Raw genomic sequence first — 25,537 nt, forward strand, 5'->3', positions numbered from 1 at the left:
AGCGCTCATAATAACACACATTGTCTAGTTCCTTTCATTCAATTGCTTGTGTTGGGGAGTGACCCATTCGACTCTATATTCACGCTGACGTATGCAATTTAACACCATGTTCCACGTACACCTGTGAGAGATCTCTGACAACATGCTGCCGGGTTTCCATTCATCATCTTCGATTTGCAGGATATTTATGTTATTTTTACCAATCTCGTCCTTAAGTTATGGACATCATTGTATTTTGTTGTCCAGCGCATACTCAGGATGAGTATATTTGTGATGGTATACGCTATATTTTTGAAAGCGTTCTAGGGTATAACTAGAAAAAAATCTAGCATTGCATCCCTGGCTTAACCTTTTATTGGCATTGTTGCTCTCAAGCAACATCATATTGTATTGCGTTATCCGCACGAATTATATGATCTTGCAGCAATGGGCATTATTGCTTTCATACGATATTCTTATACATGATTTGCGGGTCGCTTCTTTAGATACTTCTAATCTTTGTCAACAGAGGACAGTCAAATTTAGTATTGTAGAAGCTTTATCTTCTACGTTGCGCGAAAGTTCTTTTTTATTATTTTTGTATTTGTGGTTTCTTGCTCTGTAGGAAAATATTTCAGCGAAACTGTTGCTGATTACTGAGAGTATTCTTATGATATTTTGCCATAATAGGACAATGCTGCTCAGTAGCTACACATAAGACATATTTTTATGGCAATGTTGCTTTTAAATAAACATCCTGTATTTTGTAACCAAAGTACAAAAATACTTTAAAAATTACGAAATTATGATCAGGAAGATATGGTTCAACCATAAAATCACACTAAATATTTTAATGATAATGCTATCAATGCTAGCCAATTAAAGGGTTAATTAATTTTTAACTAAAGACCATATTAAAATCTTGAAAATATTGTTATGATTATGAGAGTAAGGTGTGAAGGATTTATATTCAATTATGTGCCTTGCCAAAAATCTTATACTGTACATAGAAATATTTATATTTTTAATTTACTTTTAAATTCTAATAAGGTAGAATAAAACATATGAATATTAGTACATTCTCAAAGGTTCGGAAAATGAGAAATACGATCACTGCATAGCGATATTAAAACTTGAGTCCTCTTTCTGTCATTCACTGCCACCAAGGGGATCCACTATTGCGCTCATGAGAAAATTTCGGGATTGCGGTGGCTCAACAAAAGCGCACACACTTCTGGTATATGGAATCCCCGGTATGATCCCAGGTCGGGCCATGTTCTTTGTGGTACACAAACACCCTCTGCGTGGGGTTTCTCAAAGTTCTACCGTTACTTCCTACTTTCTTCATTCTACTATTTTCGTTCTTACAATTATCGCCGTCTCACTTAGCCTTGACGCATGCTCCGGAGAAGTTAAACTAGAATGAAAGGGAAAGAAGGGGAGAGAAAAATTTTAGGATGAGGAAATTGTACAGCGTCAGAATCAGTGTTGAATTCAGGTATGTTCAAGGGGGCTAAACACCGCCTAGAATATATATGCGCCCCCTAGAATATCTATAATCACACATGCATTGAAATATTTGTTTTGTTCTGTTTAACTCTATGGAAATAAAAGTCTTAAAAGCAAGGATTTTTTTTTGTATTTTTAAAGAAAATTAGTTTCTTCTTTGGCCAACCTAATTGTTCTAATTAACAAACCGCGTTCTCGTATAAAATCGAAGTTAAATAAAAGCTTAGAAATTAGATACAGACTCACACAAACGCTTTACAACGTTAGTTAGGTAAAATGGCAATATATTGGTTATTGCGACCGACCAGACAATAACAAGAGGCCCGCGGTGGCTCAGTGGTAGATCGTTCATCTATTGTGCATGGGGTCCTGGGTTCGATTACAGCTCACGGCAAGTGAGTTTTGTGGTGGACAAACACCATGTGCATGGGTTTTCTCGGGATTCTCTCGTTTACTCTTACTTTCTTCATTCCACCATTTTATTAATTTCTCATCATCATCGTCTCCTTTAGACCGGCTGGCATATCCGTAGTACGTAAAACTTAAAGATTACATTTCAGACAATAATAAGTCGCGAGTTTTATTGCAACAGATTCCTACTGCTCTATTGCAATCAACAACATAGCCCCCTTAAATTTTCATTGCCCCCTTGTACAAAAGTCTGAATTCAACACTGGTCAGAATTCTTGCAAGGAGGCCTTGAAATTGAAGTTTTACTACTCGGAAAACAATACTACCTACCTTTGTCCACAGAACAACGTTATTTTTCTAACAGCTTGACAGTAAAATGTGTATAGTGTTATGAACAACCATATAAATCATTTAACTTATAAATTTTATTTGAAAACAACAATGTCAACTTTTTCTACATTTCTAAGATAAACGAACGTAAAACAAAAATTAAGCAACAAACGAAGGTTCGAATTATACGCTAAATAAAACAAATTTAAACTTTGCCCGGTAACAGCCACATTAAGTTGTGTAAAAGGTAAAATCAATTTCTTCTATATACTCAAATTTTTAATTGAAATGTATACATAAGTGTATGGAATCAATATGCTAAATTCGTAGTGAAGTTAATTTGTCTGTTGTGGCCTGTAATGTTGCGTTATTTCGAGAAATATGTTACTAGTGGTTGCCTAGCAGTTGCATATGCTGAAACGTTTTGGATAAATATTATTGAAACATTGAAAGCAGACCGTTATAAGACACTACCATGAAGAAAGAGTCTAATGAGGAAAAGAAAAACCTTGAGGAACCTCCTTTATGCCGTGCTGGTTGCGGATTGTATGCTGCAAATGGCCAAGACGGTCTTTGCCCACAATGTTATAAGTCTAAACGACAGAAACATAAACGATCCCAAAACACTGTTCAACACAAGAAAAACCATAAAGGAGCAACAAATAATACATTAACTAACGTTACTATCAAGAATCAGGATGTAGAATGTACAAACTCTAACAAGACAACAGAAATTAATGGTGAAAGTAAGTGCCTTGTCGATAAAGAGATTTCAGAAACAGAAAAAGTAAAATCCACAGGAAATGTTAAACTAGAAGATCAACAACCTGAGGTTTTATCAATGAATAATGATACTAAGCTGAAGCTCCCACCTGCAGAACGTGCCGACCAGAACGAAACATTATTATGTGTTGCTGATAGCAATTGTTATGCTTCTTCTGATAAAAGTTGCCTTCGCTCCGATCGTGAAAAACAACCAATAACAACACAAGAAGAGGCAGTCAACATGGAAATCGAAACCGAATCAGATGAAGACGATTTTTGCAACTACGCAGTACCAACTTTATATGACATAGCATACGAAGCACTTCAGCAACATATTGTAAACCTTCTGTCAGTTTGTACCGGAGAATACAATTTGGATAACAATGAAGATAGAGAAGCGCCACCTACTTCTGCTCGTCCATTAATTACAGCTAACTTGTCAGAGTCCACACCTGAAACAGATGAGATGAAAGATGGCGATCAAGCATATCCATCAAATCTGTGTCGCAATGGATGTGGGTTTTATGGCACACCTGATAAAAGTTTTCTCTGTTCTGCCTGCTATAAGCAATGTATGAATATGGTCAATTCACAACTGAGTTCTGAGGAAGAAGTCGATGTGTGTGGTGATGATGAAGTAGGTGGAGACAGCGAAAAAATTGCGATTGTAATTGTAGAGAATGAAGATGATGACCCATCTAAACCATATTATATAGTGGCAGACTTAAAAGATGCTCTGACTAAATTGGATAACAAGCAGAAAGAAATAATTAAGAATTCCGAAGTTGATGCTGAGGTTCAGGTAGACCTTACTGAAAATTCAGAGGAATGCAAAGAACAGGCCAAACCAGAGAAAAGAGAATTGTCGCCATCTGCTTCATTAACATTTAAAGACACAGCACCAAGCATCACAACTTCTGAAAACGGCGCAAAGAAACGTAAAGCAAAAATTCTTTGTGGTGTTTGTGATAAGAACTTAGGAATTTTTGCAATTACTTGTAGATGTGGTGGAACCTTTTGCCCCGTGCATCGTTACTCTGACAAACATGATTGTTCCTTTGATTACAAAGCACTTGGTGCGGAAGAAATTCGCAAAAAGAATCCACAAATACAAGCAAGCAAGATTCAGAAAATCTAACTAAAATGTTCCATTATAAATCAACGTCCGAAATATGTAGTTTTTTTTAAAAAAAATTAAAATAGTATAACATTTACTAAAATCAATTCTTCACATCAGAAAGATGTACATTGTAAGTAGGTACTATCGTGATTAAAATAATGAGAAATAAATGTTTAAATGTTACAGAATAATACAAACAGATCCTTAAGTTATACAAATAAACTATTCAAAGTAAAATATTTGTTATAATATAGTATATATTATCAATTTAAGATTGTTTAATACCTTCACATGTTTACATATAAAATTTACTCGTTACTACTTCAAAATAAACTCCATTGCCTCCAATAATATCGTAACTGACCTAACAAAATTATATTTTAATTAATCCTCAAGTATTTAGGAGTAAAAAGAGAGAAAGATGAAGATGAAAAACATTCATCTTTATCTTTCTTTTTACATGTTAAATGAACCAATATTCTTACATAAGGGGTTCTGCAGCAGAGAGATGCATTTTTGCAAACTCTCACTCACACTCACCCTCAGCCACTATTACCCTCAATCGACTTCTTCACCCTCTCCTTTAACCTCTCTCACCCTCAATTGACTCCGTCATACTCACCTTCAGCCACCTTCAGCCTCATCGACTCTCTCACATTCACCCCAGCCACCCTTACCCTCAATTGACTCCCTCACACTCATCTACCAAAATGAGGGTGAGGGCGGTCCTCTTGAGGGCAAAAATGAGTGAGGACGTCCATCTCTGTTCTGCAGTTCCGTACAAAAGGGGTCCATTACTGTATTGATATGGCGATTCATCGAGTTACAAAACTATGGGTCTTTGGAGAGTCGTTTCTAGCGTTGTATTAACAGCCTGGCTAACGCATCATGCTAACTCCCGTATCTTGTGACAAGTAGGTGATATTAACAACGATTTGTGACGAAAAAAAAACAACCTCCGCAGGGCTGTCCAAATCAATATATGGAAGAATAAGACTCGCTTGATTTTTCTTGATGTGTTTGAACGACCCTACGAAAAAGTCGAGTTTGGCCTTTTCCATTATATATCGTTGTTAACTTCACTTACTTGTTACTAAATAAGGAAGTCAGCATCATGCGTTAGTCAAGCTCTTAATACAACGCCAGAAACGACTCTGCATAAGACACTATGTATTTAGAAGACCTACAAAGATGAGTGATACATGAAAAGATACATACGATGGTCATTTCAAAAGACTTGCTCTCAGCGCATGCACGAGCGTTTGAGTGGTGTTATCAACTTCAATTTTATGTCAGTTGTGAGTTAGAATTTCGATTTGACAGTTGTGTCTGTGTTTGCTAGTTTGCGTGGCTGCGTTGTGAGAAATTGAGTGTTAAATGGAAAGTGATCACGACTCAGGTAAGATTGCACATAGTGACAGCGTTCCTATATCAAAATCGAAACTCTACGTGGAAAGAATCCACGCTTGTGGAAGTTAGAATGCTTTGTAAGAGGTTTGTAGAAATAGTGTATAAATTGTAGGTCTTCCTTGAAGGTCATATAAGCACTGCGGACAACTCAAGAAGTGGAAGACCCTCAACTGCAATAGACTACACTTCTGAAATTATTGTGAATGAGATTTTGAGAAAGGATAGACAAAAACATGTGAAGAAATTGCATATGAGGCCAGAATGTCTGCCACTTCAGTTTACAGAATCATTTCTGAAAAGTTAAAGATGGGAAAAATCGCTGCCAGATGGCCGCATGATCTGAGTGAAGAGTAGAAAGCATGTCACAGAAGAATTGCCTCAATGTTACCGAACAGAAGGATATGAGTTTCTACGAAGGATTGTTGCAATTGGTGAAACCTGGATACGAATTTTGAACCAGAACTGAAGTGTCAGTCGTCAAAGTGGAAAAGTTTCGACTCTCCACGCCCGAAGAAATTCCGCCACCAACAACCAAAGGTTAAACTCATGACGATCTTCGCGTATGACATGAATCAAGCGATAGCTACAAGTAGAGTACCACCTGGGATATCTGTAACAGGCACATACTACAAGCTGATTCTGTAAAATGTTTTGCGTCTGAAAATTCGTCAAAGAACGCCTGAAATGCTTGCAGATGGTGTCTTCATTTGGCACGATAATGCAAGACCGCATACTATCCTACATATGAAGGAAACACTCGACAAGTATGGATGGGAAATACTTCCCCACCCACCCTATAGTCCTGATTTGACCCCACAAGACTTTGATTTGTTTCCTAAATTGAAGGAATCACTCCGTGGAAAACGTTTCGATACAATTAACGAAGCTTCCAGCGAGATGACCCGAGTGATCAGACAGTTCAACAATAAAGGTGCTCTATTCGGAATACAGAATTTACCAAAACGTTGGAAAGAAGTCATAAGCAAAAATGTTGAAGGTCTGTAAAGATGTTATGTACAATAAACTACTTACTTCTGTAATATCTTTCAGTGCAGAACTTTTGAAATGACCCTCGTACACTCATCAAATTTTATATTTATACTACAAATGTTCGATGTGTGAACCGTTGCTCACACGGCATACACCCGAAAGGTAATTCCGTTCGCTCCATCCGTTCAATAGCGTGTTTCCGTCAATGTTTGTCACAGAAATGAAATAGATTGTTTACACAGAAAATGTGTATCACAAAACTAAAGATACCAACGCGCACTGTTCTGGGGGCCAGGTCCATCTTTTCCGTATTGCCGTACGAATGCACGTTGGATTACCGTAACCGATGAGCCTTTCGCATATTCTAACACACACAAACTCTTCTCCTGCAATGGTGGCATCTTGTAAGCGCGCATCATCTAAATTTGATGAGTGTGTGAGTCTTTTCTTGTATCGTCCATCTTTGTATGTATAATATTTCTAAACACTTAGGGTCATATTCAGAGTGATTAACAAAAGTGATTAGTGTCATACTAAAGGCTTAACTAACACATGAATCAGGCAATAGTCAAACATTAGTATAACGCTAATCACTCGGATTAACAACTATGGATACAGACTACAATATCTTGTAACTCGATGTGTCATTTATGTTGACCATGTATAGAATTTTTTTCTATGTATAACAGTATGGTAAAATGATATTTTTAATTTCCCGAACGAACAATCTTGTTCGGAAAGAAAGAAATAAAACTTTGCAACTCACTTCTCTTTCAGTGGTCATATTTTTGTAACATACGTAGGAGCTAGGTGGCTCAGTGGTGCCGATGTTAATAGCGAAAGGTCCCGGCCGTTGGGCTTCGAAGTACATAGGATGAAGTTCCACTGAAGAGCATATGCGTATTTAACTTCTTCGAAAGTGTTTGTTTACGTGTTCCCTCTTGTGGTAGAATAAGTATAACATTGGATTCATTAGATGCAATCTCCCGGCTTGAGTAAATTTTAAAAAATGTAAAGGAGGGGTCCGTGATTCGATCTAGGCCATGTGAATTTGTAGTGAACCACATCGTGTTCGTGGGTTTTCTTGGGATTCTCCGGTTTCCTCATACATTCTCATTCCATTCCATCATATTAGACTACCAAGCTATGCTGTGAGTAAGTATAGATCTTATAGAACGGTTATATCTGTCAACAGTTATCACAGCAACAGCACTAAAAGATACCAAGAAACTTTTCCTCTTAATCGATTCAGCATCCCAACTATAGGGTTTATCTCTTCCGTTAACTTTTTATTGAAACCGGAAGTGGTACAAATTGGCCATTTTCGGTTCCAACATTGATCGTCATAGAACATAACCGATTGACGAACTGTTTTCTGGAATCGATTCACCGTCTTTGGAAAGGATACCATAGATCAATTTCTCTACTAAAATCGGAAGTTCTGGAAATTTACGACTACTTTCAGTTTTAATTTTTATCTCCTTAGAGCATAAATAGTGGTAAGCAGCGAGAAATGGCTTTTTGATATGGTTAGAGTATCCTAAGAATAAGGTTCATCTTTACCTTTCTTCCTTTATGCAAATCGGAAGTAGATGAAATGTACAGTTTCACAACCTCCGGTCATAGTGAAAAATTGTAGTAGGTAGCAAGAAACGGTTGCTTGAAATGAATTCAACACACCAAGAATAGGTCTCTCTTCCGAGTTATTTCTCAAATCCAACAAATAACAGGATAAATCAACTACCATTTCCGCTTCTGATATTTGTTCATATAGAGCGAAAACAGTAATGGGAAACGAGAAACGGTTTCTCTTATGGATTCCAAAATTTCAACTTTATTCTTGTGCAGAAGCCGGAAGCAGAAAGAAGTAGCGTACAACTTCAGATTTCAGTACCTAATCCTACATAGTAATAATTAAATTTACAATTCTATTTAAATACCGCAGTAAATTTAGTGGCCCGCGAGCGTCTTTGAAATTAATATGGCTCTCACGCTCTGTCACGGGTTGAAGCCCCTGCCTTACAAAATGCTTTGGATCCAAACAGCTTTTAAACCAAATAAAATACGGTACTTAATAAAGTAAAATCTATATATAACTGAATTTACTACATTCCCGGTGGGAGCTCAAGTGGTTCGGAATTCATGTTAATCAGTAGGTCCACGTCTCATGTAGCCTCGCTGCTGAACGGGATGTTAAACTCAAAATCAACTCAACTCAATTTCCTACATAAATATTCTCAATTACATAAGCAGATAAAATAAATGTCTGTTGTCATTTAGAAGTTATCTTAACGTATTAGAGAAGTTGTTTTTGAAGATGATGTGTAGATTTCACATAGAGTTGGTATGGACCTACGACCAGAAATGCTCAATATGTATGAGTAATAGGACAGCGATGTTTTGAACTAGGAAAGTCAATTTTAGTTTTAGTTGTGTGTGCGTGTATGTTTTGTGTACTTATGAAATACCGATGTTATGAAGGACAGAACATACTATTCACGTAGACTCCGAAACGGGATGAAACCGGTGCAGTTGACGGATCTACAAAGCATCGGACAGGATCAATACCAGAGGTGGATCTAGAAGGTAAAACTGGGAAACCAGCCAGAACCAGGAGTTTAGTATAAACCTTCGAAAATATAGTCGCATAAATAATAGATTAAATTATTTTTGTCACTCAAAAAACTGAGTGGGAGGGCTGGGTTCCTGGCCAAGGGCTAGCTCCACCACTGATCAATACTGACAGTATAGGCCAGTGGTTTTCAAACTTGTTGTTACTGCGACCCACATTAAATAATAAAAAGTATTCTGTGGTCCACCTACTTTTATTCAAATACATATTCACATTCTACGTATTGGTAGTGTATTTCAAAGCAATTACACTTTCTAAATCATATCTATAACTCATTATTTCCTAAACTAAAAAAGGGAAAAATATACATGATATACAAAGAAGTTATTGCATAGCAAAATATTTGTATTGCTGTTGATAATGAGGCGCATGCGATGCATGTATTTGTTTTCGATATTTATTAATAACTGCATTGATATCCATACTGATGAGTTACTTTCAGCCGCAAGGACTTGGACACTTGCAGTCGGTTTCTGTATTTAGTCTTTATCCCCACAATTGCTGAAGAACTAGCTTCAAATAAATAGGAAGAACTAAATTGGAGTAGAACTTTCAAAGCTTCAGTAGAAATTTCTGGATAAGTTTGCTGAACGGACAGCCAAAACAGTGTCAGCTTTATGGGGTTGAAATTCATATGAAGTGAGCTATCTTGAGATAGGACGATTAGTTAGTTTTTCATGAGCATTGACTGATATTCAAGTTGAAATGCCACTGACAAACGGGTTTGCAATCCACTTCTGTTGCTTACATTTTTCCATATATTCAAGGAAGTAATATTCAAAATTTTCTTTCAATGCCTCCAAATATGCGGATATTCCAGAAATTACGGAATAGTCTGATACACAGTTTTATTTTTACTTTATTGTGAGCATTAGATTCCTTTATCTTGATTTGTTGGTATTCTACGCGTGAAACGATTTTGATGATAAGAATAAAATAAGAAACAATACATATATTTCATTCTCTGACTTCGTATTATTAATGTGTTTTTCATGGTAATCCTAATAGTAAACGAAAAGCGTTTTTAAGACTGTGAGTCACACTAATCCTAAATAATAAACATTCACGTTAATAGGTGTCAGTGTAAGCGCCTGTGGCACGAGAAACTGGGATTAGATATCCTGCGGGAGCTCATGTGGTTCGGATCCCTCTTAATTTGTAGATTTGCGTCTCATATAACCTTACTGCTGAAAGTGACGCTAAATCAAATCTCACTAACTAAAACGTCGCTATCGCTTGCCTGCATGGATCTAATCGATATCATACCTATGTTTCGCTTGTCTGTATGACTAAATATTACAATAATTGCATAAGTAATGCATAGAGTTTCGGGTGGTTGGAAGGCAAACTCATACAAATAAATTTGTCAAATATAAAAAAGTAAAGTTTATAATTAAACACGATTTTAACCTATAGTATATAGCGGGATGAAGCCTGTTTCTTCATAATTAGGAAGTATTTTTCGATCTATTTAAAGCATGAAGACTGCTTCTTGTAGAGCAGTTCTCATTGTTTTCAATAAACTAATTGATGTTACAGTACATTAATAGTTGTTGGAAGTCTCAAAAAACACACGTACCTTCCGTATCTTCTCGACAGTGGTGCACCCACGGGTGAAGTCCGTCGGGTCCGGGTTCCCTTTCAAAACTCCCTAACTCAACATATATTTGTACACTTTTTCAATATACTTGTTTAACAGGGAAATGATTAATGTAGCATGAAAATTTGATCTTACACTTCATCTATACACTTATAAAGACAATCTAGTTCTATCACTCTTATCTGAAAATATACGTGTAAGTATTTTACGATTACGTGTCGTCTTCTGGGTGCAGAATAATACCCGTTCAATATTACATATACGTAGTGGCTTGTAGTATTGAACCCCCCTCCCAACAAAAATTTCTGGGTGTGTGCCTGCTCTTCGATTATAATCTACATAGAAGTTTGAAATTAATATCTTGTTTTCCTAACATACTGCGCATTAATATGCACTGAGTGTCGATTAAACAAAGTAGATTCACCTAAGAGTCAGAAATTAAGCGTTGTTGACTGCTTTTGTGTTTGTAATTATGTTTATTTCTATATTTTTGATCCACACATTAAGTTTTTCAATTATATTTAATAAATTCAAGATTCAGCTAACTAAAATAATCAACAAAAATATCAAAGAAATTGAAAGGGTCATACATAAGCTTAACGAGATATATGGCTCTACCAGGGATAAATCTCGGAGAAACCTCAGTGAAGACGGTTAGCCGCAGGATTGAAACTCAAGAGAGGGCCGCAAAATATTGACTGGTACATTTGCAAGTTGATGAGATAAATTCATTTGAAATTTAAAGGAAATGCTGGTCTATATATTTTTGTGTGTCAACGTGGTTACTGAGGCTTCTTAATATTCTGTATAGTCGTCATTTTTGCAGTGAATACCATATATTACATGGTCTAACGCTCTGGCTTTCCAGGGCATAGGTCCTGCTCTAAAAGCCTACTTTACTCTTTTTTTACTCTTACAGTATTTTACAGAAACCTTTGGACACTGGCCAAAGACAACAAATGGCTACGAAGTTAAAATCGTGGGTAGAGAAATAGGAGGCGTGCTAAGTGGGAAATAGCAGATTCCGCTCCAATAAAATAACGCCTAAAATGCTTTTGCACACTTGAGAAACTGAGAAATAAAAAAAACGTAAAAGAGGAAGAAAGGAAGTAGGTTCAATTACTAGTCATGCACCAACTGTTTCAACAGATTTCTTTTCAACGTTCCTCCTTTCTTTTTATTTCTTTATCATGTGTTGGGAAACGGTTGAACTACTGTGAGCGTGAATATCGCTGGGAATTAGCTGTATATTCAGACACAGCCAACACACTCAACAGAAAATTTTGAGTTGGGTGAAACATAAAGTAATGACTTTTCTCTTTCATATTCTAATATAAAATTATTAACATTTAAAAGAAACATTTTGTCTAAAGAGGGGCCGCGGTAGCTCAGTGGTAGAGCTTTCACCTCTGGTGCATTGGGTCATTAGTTCCATCCCAGCTCAAGCCAAGTGAGTTTCGTGGTGGACAAACACTGTGTGCGTGGCTTTTCTCAGGGTTCTCCTACTTTCTTCATTCCACCAGTTCATTCATTTCTCCTCATCACCGTCTCCTTCAGCCTATCCAGCATAATCGTGGGACGTAAAACTTAAAGATTCCATTGAAGATTTTGTGTAAAAGGAGATGTATAATATTCCATAGATCTTATTGAAAAATTAAATGAAATGAAATCTTTGAGTTTTACGTCTCACGGTTATGCCGGTTAGGCTAAAGGAGACGGTGATGATAAGTAATGAACGAAATGGTGGAATGAAGAAAGTGGGAGGAAACGGGAGAACCCCGACGACATAGATCTTATTGAAATGGACAAAAGTGGTATGTGTGAACGAAAACGATATTGCATAATTTTTTGAGAAAATGAATTTCTTCGTAAACCTAAAAATTGATATTGCATGAAAACCATGGCACCTATTTAGGTGAAACTAATATTAAATTACACTGTTATTAAGCTCTTCGTTGTAACACTAGCAACACCACAAAAATACAGTAGTATAAAGAATGAGATAGAGCCTAAAATTGTCATTAAGTCGTAAATGTTAAATTCTTCTTAACTATAAAAAAAGTTTCTAAATATCAATCATGCATCAATCACTAGATCACGTTTATCTGAACAAACATAGCATGCTTCAACATATTAGTATTCATGGCCTGCAAACACTTTCGTGAAAATCGCTGCATAGCCAAAAAGTAGGAAATAAACTATTGTTGGTTGTCAAATATTTTCTAATTATTCAAACAATCTTGCATATTAATATTGAAATAATGTATTGAAAATGTAGGGGTACAATACTTATAATTAAATTTGTACGAAGAAGAAATATGGAAGAAGACACCATCTCCTAAATAATTCTGATAAAATTTACTGAAAATATTTTCCAGAAAGAATAAGTAAGGAAAAATCAAATCACTTTTACAACATTTTTTTTTAATTTTCGAATGAAATATACTTTAATTATTTCTTTTCTTACTTAAATATAAAAATAATTTGATTTCTACCTTTCTATTAGTTTCGTTTTTCTACGGATGCAAGTGTTCTTTTATTGTATTTTTTCTCATCTTTCAGAGGATTTCATTTCGATTTCAATATTTTTGTTGTACTGATTATGCATGTAGATGCTTCCGTTGTTATATAAAATATATACGTCTTTAAAAATTATATTTACAACAATGTAAATAAATAATATTGTTATTATTATAATAAATATTTTAATCTATCTTTAATTAATATTGAGCTTATATCCACAAAGAAAAGAAAATCTTCAAATACTATACTATAATGAACTGTATTCTCACTTCAAAATCCTTATCCAGTTAAACTTTGTTAACAAGTGTGTAGTAATCAGATTTATGCCGCTGTGAGAAAGTAAATCGGATCAGTCATAGGTAGGTCACAGTTTTTGATTAACAATTCACACAAATATACTTCTCTCTACCTAAGGCGCTTATATGTCGTTCGTAGCAATACTCTTCTTATATATGATTTTGTGTCAATCTCCATCCAGGTTACTTTTATCAGCATAGTTTGACGTATGATAGGATCCATATATACAGCTTTCTTTTCCTGCTATTGTGCTAGCAGATGTGAATTTTCTTCCTTGGTTCCTCTGACTGTCCTATTTCTTTTTTGTATGATATCACGCAAAGTGAAAATGCGAGTGTTTATAGTTTTGACGTCTGTTTCTCAAGACTACGTATGTATCAGGCTTCGGTTTTTATTCAAGCCATTACCTGCCAAGCTGATGGAATTGTTTCAAGAGAGACAAAGGCACAGAAAAGAAGTGGCAAAATTGTTTCTAATTACAATAACAAACTTTGCACCCAGTAAACCCAACGGGTTGAATGTATAGTCCTGAACTTTGATTTTGATTTTTGGCGGAGGAGACAACTTTTCATTGAAAGTGGAACAATCGAGTTTTAAAAATATAATGTTGCTTTTAAGCATGGCACAATGTCCCTCAAGTAAATAAACATTTGGTTTGCGAAGCAAGTTATCTTGGTTTTGTCACAATTAACTTCGGTCTCCTATACTGCTATTTTAAGGGGTGGGTGAAGAGTTGTGTATTTGAGAGGATTGCGTCCAAACACTTGTGAGAAATAGGCACCTCTGTTTGAGGCAATATTGCTTCCGAATTAGCCCTTAACAGGAAATATGTGTCTCTCAGACACCTATGGTTTTTCTTTGTATTACATTGGCAACACTTATTCACTCAATGTATTGGTTTTCTCAGTACCTTCCTATTATTTAACATTACACATGTTTTTTTTTAAAAAAAGATATTGCTTTATACATGTCCGTGTCCCACAGACATACATTTCCTGTAAGCGAAGAAAATAGCGTTTCCTGTTAAGGGTTAGTATAGTTTTACTGTTGATATTCTCAATTTAAATTTCATTTAAAGGTAATATATGCTAAGTTCATCCTGGACATTACACTAGTAAGTGACATTTTAGGGGATAACTTCTGGACGATAAATTGTAAGTCGGATTAAATAATTTTATTCCGGCTGATTTTTCAAGGGTTATTACTGTTCTACGAAGGAGGGAAATTCCTCCTTGTGCCTTCACTTAATACCACTAGTGCGGAACAAAATGCCGTACACAAACAGGCATATTATATGTAAGTCAAACGTTGATCACAAATTAGGGAAATGATTTGCTGCTACAAGTGTTTTACAATACGTAATACAATAAAAGTTTTGGGCTCAGCACACTGTTAAAATCAATGCTTTGTAATGCAGCTCACGTTTTCAATGGCGAATGAAGTTGGAAAATCGTAGCTTGAACTCTATTGAGCTGGGTACGAGCATAAGGCGTCTTCTTCCTCTGTCTTCATGGAATATTAAAGGAAGAATGAGAGAAAAAAGAAGTCGATTTCTATTCATAGCGCAACAGGAGGCCCATTGGAACGCGTAGACAAGCCGGATTACTACGGATGGCTCGGGAAATGAAACGCTCATTTTTTGTATTAACAACTTTTGTGCAGAGGCTTTGAAGCAATGAGATAAAGAGCGAAGAAATAAGTATAAATCTTTTATGTTGAAGTAATATGTTTTAAAAGGATATGTGAGTACTGATTGTGAATACAAATTGTGCCATTATAAGACAGCAGGTATCTTTAATTAGAAATGAATCGCCAATTAAAAATGTAATGATGAATGAATCAGCACGTTTGCTATCACAGAAATATGCATACAAATATTTTACGGATAAGATTTAATGGCTTATAATTATATCTTGCTGTAAGTCAAGCAAAGGTATAAATAATATTGTATTTACTTGTATTTACTTAACGGTGATGAGTACCTACTCAATCTTTAAGTTTTGCTCTTGATGTATATAGAGCAAAACTTAAACAAAACTTTTTCTATTTTCTTGGAAATGAACTGAAATGTTAATGGTGTAATTTTACAAATTTTGTCTTTAAGTTTTGTTATACGTGGGTGGTTTAATAAGTAACTAGGTTCCCACACTAATAGATGGCGCAGTGGCGCCGTGTGGCATAGTCACTAACGCTCTCGCCTTTGGTGCGAGCGGTCCCGGCGGAGCGATCTTGAGTGAGGTTTTCCCTGAGTTTCCTGTATTCACACCAGGCAAATACCGGGATGGTACCTCACATAATGGTTCCAGGCCTCTTCCGTTTTTTCTTCCTTTTCTTTCCTCGAATAGTGTGCTCGCCGAGGGACGTCATCCTTCACATACGCGACGGGTTAAATGGCCTTAGATGTGGAAAGCCCAGAAATCTAATTCCTAATCTAATAATCCTAATAAATGGCGCTAACATAAAATTACTATACGTCCAGGAACGTCCGTACCGAAATCGCACTCTGCGAAAATAAATTTCGTTAGTCATAAACGCCCCTGTTTACGGCGAATAAAAGAAAAATAGTTTTTGATCAAACATTTTTTAAATTTATTTTTTTATGGGTATAGCTGCTGAAAATTTGAGAACTACGAAGGTCTTCGAAACAAATATTCATTACAATCTCTTGAAAGCAGAAGAAGTCATTTCATATTATCTTTCTTACATAAAATAATTCATGGTGCAATAGATTCAGAATATTTGTGTTCAGAAATCAAAATTCGCGTCCCACATAGAGCAACGAGACCCCATAATGACATATTCCATCTCTCAGCGCAAAGGACTAATGCATTAGATGTATCGCCTATCAGAAAAATGTGTATATTGTATAATAAGATGTCACAAGAACACCCAGATATAGACATTTTTAGTTACAAACAAAATTTTCATTCTACATAAATTTGTTGTATCCTGTATATCGTGCTATTTGTATTTTAACGTATATTTTACTTTCATATTATTATTTTATTATATGTGTATTTTGGAGTGTATTATAATAGAATTGATGTCATAATAGTATGTTATTATATAAAAATGTATTTTAAAGTGTATTAAATACACTTTACAATAAGGGAAAACTGTAATTAGGCATTTGCCTGTTGTTTTTCCGAAATAAATAAATAAATAAATAAAGTAGAAATCACAAAACGGTTAAACATAAACTGACAAATCTATAACAACATTTATTGTAATATTGTTGCTATTTCTCTTTCCGATTTTGGAAGTCTCGATTACGTTTAGATATCAGAAATGGACACTTAAAGTTTGTTTAAGGTTACAATATTGTCTTCCATTGATTTGATTTGTATTTCTGAGGCTCAAAATGAAGGGAGAAAGTTATGGTATAGGTCCATGTTAGAAAATACAAATAGTAAGCTTTGATTAGCTTACCAATATTGACGGAACGCAAAACTGGGAAATATTTTTTAAAAAGAAAACGGATAGAAAACTAGCAGGTAGAAATGTAATACTTTCTGTTGTTACACACTCAAAAATGATCACATAATACGCCTCGACATGGGAATATTTTTTGTAATTTCAGCTCAAACATCTCAATAATGTGAGTTTTTATTTATTTATATCAATATATCAAGTTTATTTTGGTTTAATATTTTGTTTTTAGAGTTTTATATTTACTACATCAATGCAAGTAACTGAATGAAAGTATTTTATTTCGTGCACTTTAAAGATGAAAACATAGTGTCCCGGGTTTCCACTTTTGAAATATAGGATCCCTACGCTAACATTATCTATGTTGCTTTCTATGAATGAACAATCTGTGGTCTCAAGTCATTCTTACAGGAATTTCATTATTTGACAATTATTTAGACATCTTCCAAGCAACAGTGAAAAATAGCTTATAAGTGAAATTCATGGTGTGATTATTTTTTTCTTTCACGAGAAAGTTCATGAGAGAATTTTTATCTACTTGGGTCACCCATGTCCTTTCTATAAAATTGTTCGCGTTTTGTTATATGAATTCGCGTCCCACATAGAGCAACGAGACCCCATAATGACATATTCCATCTCTCAGCGCAAAGGACTAATGCATTAGATGTATCGCCTATCAGAAAAATGTGAATAAGCATTAAAAATGTACCACCATGTCCTTGAGCTATGAAAAACAACTATGACACCTGAAGACATCGATAAAATCCATTACTTGGTTTTAGCGTAAAGACGAACGAAAGTGATCGAGTTAGTAGAAGCCACAAACATCTCAACTAAGCAGATTATGCTTCGTTCTACATGATGAATTGTACGTGAGAAAAAACAATTGCTCAAGATAGGCCCCATGTTTGCTCAACCCAGAGTAGAGAAAAAGCCCTATCGCTGAGCAAAATTTGGCGGAGCTGCGATTTGAATGCTTTTGCGTCCTGTATATTCACCAGATCTACCTTCCTGGGACTACCATTAATCCGCAAAACTCAAAATTTCCCTGGCAGTGCAAAAATGTGAGTAAAATGAAGGAGTTATACAGGAATTAAATGAGTATTTTGGAAGTCTCGATTATATTTATTTCCGCGAAGGATTCACGAAGCTACAGAAAGTGCATTGAGCTATCTCGAAAAATAATGAATGTTAAGAAAACACATTTTTTCCTCTTTAAAGTTAAACGAGGTTACTTATCACACAACCTTCGTATTGAATTTACATTACACATAAACAAGTTACCCCAACGGAGCCTTCGGCCCACTGTACAATATAAGTTAAAATTGTGCTTAATTAAAAGCTCTAATTGGTTACAATTAACTTTTTTTTTTACTTTTTCCACTAACCACCCAATTTTAATGCTCAAATCTAAGTAACGTTAAGGCCCCTGTCCTATTAAGAAGTAATTAAATTGAAACAGCACAGTTTTTAAAATCGGAATTAAATCGCCACAATAGTTTTAAATCGGCAAATTGCTTGTACAGCCTAACAACCGAAAGCGCAGGTAATGACACAGCGTCAGACGGGCAGCATTTTTGCCGATCCCAAAAGTTTCAGTATTCACGCCCTACCCTGTATTTCATTTTCGCACGCTACCCTGTTTTAAGTTTGTAATGTAAGAAGTACAGGAAAATTTTGGCCTATTTGATGTCGAGATCAGAACCCAACCAACCTCTGTGGGGCTTCTAACCGGTACTACTACTGCTACTATCATTACTTATGCTATGGATCCGTATAGTAGAACTCTCATTCATTTTAATGAAAAAAACTTATGAAAATTTTAAAAAATAAAAAAAACTTTTCTTGGACCGGATTTGAACCCACGCCAAAAGTGACTTTCGTTAGTAGCCCGCTCGATAGCACGCACAGCTACGAGGGAAGACAGCATGTGCTGTTTGCTTTCTGCTATATGTATGCCATGACTCTTGATGTCTTCTCTGTAACGGCCAATAAGATTATAGGATACCTGAAATGTTAGATATCCGCAAATATGCAGACAGGCAAGCGACAGCGAAAGTAGTGACATCTATTATCATTCCTGGTTATTATTATGATTAGACGTGATATTTTCCGATTATCATTAGGATTATTTTAATATTACTATAAATTAAGCTTTCATTATTACCTGTTCAATTTATATATCATAACATTCAATTTTCACGAAGTAAGGGGGATAATCAAGTAGATTTAAGAAAGAAAACACAAAATTAAACTGTTACAATTCCAGTTGATTTCAAAGAAAACTGAGAGCCCTCCCACGGATCCACTAGCTAGTGCGTGTGGCTTTGGTTTACATGGTCCCAAGTTCCATTCCCGGTGGAAAGTACAAAAAATTAATTTCACAATGATTAACTTTATTATGATTCGTCTTCTTTAGATTAGCTTGAAGAGCATAATGTGGGACGTTAAACTAAAATAAATTATTTCATTTCAAAGGAAACAGTGAAATGATTCCCCAAATAAATCAATTTACTAAACTTCAAAGTTGGCGCAGGAACCAAAAAGTGTACTTTGTAAAGTTTACAAAGAACTAAATAAATATGTAGGCACACTACATGAATCACTTTTCATAGTACATCACTGCATACCGTTGTTTAAAATACTTTCATTGTTTCTTCGAAAACTATTTTTCCAATGCTAGCCACATGTCGTGCTTACAAACTGAGTAAATACTCAGGAAGCCTTATTAAGTTATCATTGTTAATCCTTCGAACGACAGTGAATTCATAACGGATGTCTCCTAATGTTCTTGCTTTTTATTTTTCTTTCAGAACGACTAATTCTCGACGTGAGACTTTTTTTAAACATGAAACCAAGTCAATGATGGCGTAGCTTTATTGGATTTTTAGAATATTTCTTTTGCAATCTTTCTCTATCGCTGTTCCTTTTACTCTCATTGATTATATGTTTCTTTGTGTTTTACTTAATTCATTTTCCTATTTTTAGGATAGGATTTACTATCTTGTAACTCTTAGGTTGAAACGTTATCCTGCTATATTGCTTTAAGAAACTTTTTACTTACACACTTCTTAGCGGCAACAGCTTATGCTATCAATGACATCGTGTATTACATAAATAAATAAATATATCGTGAACAGTTTAACTAAACGGTAAGATCTAAATAATCTTAAGTTGGGGAGGATTTTACTCTTTAATTTACGGTGATTTGTGTCGGGAAGTATCATAACAAATGTTTAAAACTTTCAGCAATTTGAAGTTATTCTAGATTTCCACCTTTGAGAAACTGGAAAGGAAAAAAATTCGCATATCACATGAAAGTACTTTCTATGATCCTTTAATCGAGTATCATGTCTCCAATAATTCGTATGAAGCTGGAAGTGACAGTCAGATGCCTTAAGGTATGTGTGTCAAATGATTACACTTACCACTCTGTGTGATTATAACATTCCTACAAGAGCTTAGTAAGAAGTACAGAAGTCCATTGGCTTACTCTAGGTGTCCAGAACTAGGCATAGAGATAAAGAAAGCTTTGATGTCCTGGGCCAACTTGAAGTGAGACAACTAAAGTTGGTGAAGTTGAGATAGATCTCCGGCGTTCGAGGAACTGAGCAGTCATGAATCATAGATACTTAATCAGCGAGAGATCTGATGAATCTACCGACCAAGGAAGGAATGAAACATCGTGTTTAACCAGGAAGTGTATAAAGTATACCGTATTTTGCTGATCCGTTTTATCTTTTTTAAAAAGGGACACTACGTAGAACCTGTGGTAAAGGAACCACAACCGGCTGCAACAACTCAATGATGTACGGTAGTCTAGTCAAAGACTCGTCGATGTTTATTAGATACGAGCAGGCCCGGAATTGAGTGACACCTCATACAGTTCTGGTTACGAACAGGGGTTTCAATACAGACCAGACTGTTGCCATGGTATCAGTACACACAGGTGACGCCATCATGATTCTGCAGACAAAATGCATCAAAGGAGAAGGTATCGTGCAATTCGGCTATTTACACACAACATTTCGCGGTACCATTGGAGTCGCAACGGCTTATGCTATTCTGTCAAAGAAATCTGTAGAAATTCAAGTAGTGCAAATATCCCAACGTTGAACTTTTCGAGGGAACAGATGCATAAATGTGAGAACTACGTAAGAATCCAGAATTTGTGCATCAGTGTTCAGGATAAGGCTGATTTGTAAGCTATAGCTTTGCCCACAAAAAGCATGTACGAGTAAATACACTCGCCTCACGTCAACTCTCTGCAAACATTGAACTGTGGCTCTCTGGCCTCCACCGGTTGAAGCTTCCAGAAAGCGTAGGCGTAGCATATGAAATGTTGCGGAGTTACACTGCTAATCACTTACTATCCTTCCATCCTCTACACCTTCTGCAAACTTGAACCCATCCGTGCCTCCTTCTTGGTACTATATTTTTAATGTTCAGCAGTATAGAAGGTAACGCCCTCTGCCCAGACCTATAAAGCCTTAGGAATATTTGGGCCTGCTGGCTTGGCTGGGGGAGAGGGGAAACAAGATTTCATGTTTAAATCGACAGATATCTTCAGCTCTATAAACAGAACGTCTAGACAATGTTATATAGTACATTTTTTTAAGTATTATATTTTTAAAATTTTACGTCCAACGATTCTGCTTTTCCTGCTAAAGGGAATGATAAGAAATGAATGATAATAATGAAAATGGTTTATGAAAGGATAGACCATAACACCTATGAGGTTAGTGTAATTCGAACCCAGAGTAGACAGATGTTATGTTACCAGCTAATGCCTTAGACTACTCGAGACCATGCCTTTACATTTTTAAATGCTGATAGTGTATTCTGGCCCGTATTTGCGCATGGGCCACAGAGGCAAATTTAGAGAGGCGGGATATTAAAAATCGAGATTGAAGAGTATGTTAAACAGGAAAAAAGAGGCTGTTAACGACAGAAATATATATATACAGTATACCTAAAATAATGTTGGTGCCACAGCCTCATCGAGTTTCCTTACTACCTTATACTAACACTAGAAAGAGCTGAATCATCTATTGTTTATTAGTGGCCAGTGTAAAACTATGTTTTTTAGTATTTGTGTTGTTTTTGTTTACATGTAAGTGAATATTAACACATACAGGAGGGTATGTAATATTTTCTTAGTCCCAGGTGCGCAATTTTTAATACTTTGGAGCGGCAAAAATGTTAAATACGGACCTAAATATATAGCATATTTAGCACAACTTGACTGGTAACAAACATCTCATTTACTTTAACAAACAGGACTGCAAAAGCATAGAAAAACACTTCTTTTATTAAGTTCTCTTCAAGGATTTATTTAAGATAAAGAAAAGTATGGAAGAATATATGGGCTCCTATTTAAGAGCTCTCTAATATTTCGTCTAATAAACAAAGAAATGTGAATCTATAAACTGAACGTAAAGATAAATGTAAAAAAATATGTTAATAAAACATTAGGTACAAAGCCGTATAGGGTTTAAAATCTGAGTATAATGATACAAAATATTACTAATTGATTTTTTTTAAAAAATAAATAGTCCTAACAGTAACTACGTTTCGAAAAGCATCCAGTTCATAATGCAACCAAAGACTCACATAAAAGATGTTGTTTTTTTCGTTCATCGTAATTCGCATAAAACTTGCGTATAAAACTGGAAGGTTCGAAGATCGGTTTTAAAAAACTAATTTCATGGTAGTAATGCTAGATAATACAAACCATTAAAACTAATTAATTTACTAGTTATAAATTTCAAGAGTATGTTTTTTCTTGAGTTATCTCAGGCGGAAAAAGGAGATTTTCAGCGAAAATAATGTAGTCTGAGAATTTCCGCCATGTGCATTCTCTTCGCGTGTTTCCGGAGAACAAGTTATGCCTTGAAAATTTCCCTCCGAAGCAAATAGTTGTCTGAGGAAGACATCTTTCACAGGAATGCGGCACGCGAAGAAAGCCTGCAAACGTCGAGGGCGGGGACGCAGCGCAATTATTAAAGAGCACAACAGCAGCTTTCTTGGGGTAAATGAAGGGCTTGTTTTAATTTCATGCTAACTTACAATTCATTTTCAGTCTCCAGACTACTCAATTTTAGAGTGTGTTTCCTAGATACGTCTTATCAGCAACACTAAACATGATGCACTGTATGTTGTGTAGAAATAATTTATATTGAAATAACTAAGACAATGAGTTTAAGCTTTCTAGCTTTTGTTATGCGTTATATTATACTGCAATTTATTGTTTTAGTTAGCTTTGTATAGTGAAACAACTACTACAAATGGTGTTTGCATTCAAATAGCTCTTTTATGATTGGTGAACCAAATCATGAAATCTTTTATCTTGCCTGCTGATCTTTTATGAAACTAAACTAGTCTAGCTTTTTCTGCACATCCAAGTTTTGTACATAATTATTAGTTTTCACATCAGAGACATGATGTAACGGTAAAGACCAATTTTTGACAAGGGCTATTGCTTTGGCAGATAAGTGCATTAGATTTAGGATCTAATTAATCCCAGTAATAATGTATTATGATTTTGTAATAGTAGTGTTTTCTCATTTGATTTTAATTATTGTGTTTTGGTAAGTGTGGCTTTTGAAAGAATATGGCGTCCAAGTAGTTAAGTATAAGAGAGCTTTGCTCACATTTTAATTACAATTTTATACTTTTAGTTAACAATTTTAACAATTTTTAGTTTTGACAAATTTTAGTTTAATACAATCTTTATAATATATATTACGTTTTAGATATGTTTGGCGCCGCTTCTCTCTCGAACATACAACAAAACCAGTTAAAAATCAAGTTAAAGTTCGTCCATTTTGGACTGGCCATTCTGTGAAAACAATTTTCACTTTAAAATATATTTAGTGATATAGTCGACTGAACTTTTATAAGCTGCGACTTACTCCTCCTTGCAAGATGATTCAAGACATGGCAAGGTGTGGATTTTTTTAACTTTACTTGAGCGAACAGTTTCAGGTTTTTTGCAAATTAGACGGGGATCAAATAAGGTATTCATTCATTCATTTTGTCTTTTATTAAAAATAATTTGGTAGTACAGTTTTAACGAGAATATCAAGCTATCCCAATAGTACAGTAAATTGTTTCTTCTAAGGTTTTGGACAGGCAATATATTAATTGTTATATTATGAATGTATTATCATTGCATGTATTATATTACTATACAGTAGTGTGGTGTAACGTTACTTTAGCTTATACGTAACATATTTAATGTATTAGTAAATACTTAGGCTATATGTGACGCCAAGAAGAAGAAAAATAAAATAGAACAGTAAATAGAGGTTCATTTTGTACCTGTGTTTGTGTTGCGTAATTACACTATAACTTTTAATTGCCGAAAAGCACCAGTAACTGTTATAGATATGATGTAGTTAAGGTCGAAAGTACGAATAAAACAGAAAATAATAATTGGAGTATAATTGATTGTATAAAGATAACCAAAAAAGTTCTGTCGCTTTTTCAACCACCACCATCAAACATCGATATCTCACCTAAGACATACATGGAAGATAAAAAATAACCCCCATCAGTATCGACGACCTTTTGCCAACATTCAGGAAGGCCATGGATTCCATCGCTGTAGAATTTGCTGGGCCGTGAAGCGAAGAAGGTATCAAGTGCACTTTGCACCTCTACTAGGGATTTGAACTGGCGTCCTCTAAAGTGATTGTCCAAGGAATTGAACAGGTGATAATCGGACGGTGCAATGTCCGGGAACTATGGCGGATGCAATAATGTTTCCCATCCAAGGGGTGAAATGGTGTCCCGGGTCATTCTAGCCAAGTGGGGCTTAGCGTTGTCCTGTTGCAGGAGGACCACTTTCAGAAGTGCTGGTTTCAGAGTTATGACTTTTCCTTGAACACGGCTCAACTGCTGACAGTACACAGTTGCATTGATGCTCTGACCAGCTGGTAGCAGCTCCCTATGCACGTTGCCGTGAGCAGTCCACCAACACAAGAGGACCTTCTTCTGGTGCAGTGCTGGTTTCGGCTGTTTTGGAACCGGTTCATGGGATGCTAACCAATGATGACGGCGCGTGGAGCTTTGTACAGAACCCACTTCTCATTACATGTCAACACTCTGTTCAGAAATGGCTCCTTCCACAGATAAGACAGCAAAGAAACACAGGTGTCTATTTACGTTGCATTCTGACTCGGAGTTAAATCATGTGGGACCCATCGACCCAAGTTGATGGAGGATCTGCCGAATGGTTTCTCCACTCACACTAAATTGTAGTCCCAGTTCCTTACATGTCTGACCACTATTCGCCTCAATTGCTGCCTGAAGATCTTCAGTTCGTATATGTGTTGGTCTTCCGGCACGTGGTGCGTCTTCGAGTGTTTCATGACCGTCCTTAAACTTGTTAAGCCACTGCTGCACTGTCCGTGTAGTCGCGACTCCCTCACCAAAGGCCTGGTATATCCTCCGCCCCGCTTCAGCGGCGTTTGACCGCAGTTTGAACACGTACAGCATACACGCCCTTATGACGGTCTGTATGGTCCCATGTTCACTC

General features: G+C 35.8%; 2 protein-coding genes across 3 annotated transcripts in view; one reads left to right on the forward strand and one right to left on the reverse strand.

Moving 5' to 3' along the window:
• The window catches only part of LOC145675132 (inactive dipeptidyl peptidase 10), a 528,307-nt gene that overhangs the window by 136,798 nt on the left and 365,972 nt on the right, over window positions 1–25,537 (reverse strand). The gene's annotated exons all lie outside the window — the stretch shown is intronic.
• Window positions 2,395–4,345, forward strand: LOC145675139 (uncharacterized). The gene has a single exon (XM_081745509.1). The coding sequence runs from the start codon at window positions 2,705–2,707 to the stop codon at window positions 4,130–4,132; it is 1,428 nt and encodes a 475-aa protein (XP_081601635.1). The 5' UTR covers window positions 2,395–2,704; the 3' UTR covers window positions 4,133–4,345.

This window comes from Thermobia domestica, chromosome 2, assembly GCF_964235325.1.
Source record: "Thermobia domestica chromosome 2, izTheDome1.hap1.1, whole genome shotgun sequence".
Classification (NCBI taxonomy): domain Eukaryota; kingdom Metazoa; phylum Arthropoda; class Insecta; order Zygentoma; family Lepismatidae; genus Thermobia; species Thermobia domestica.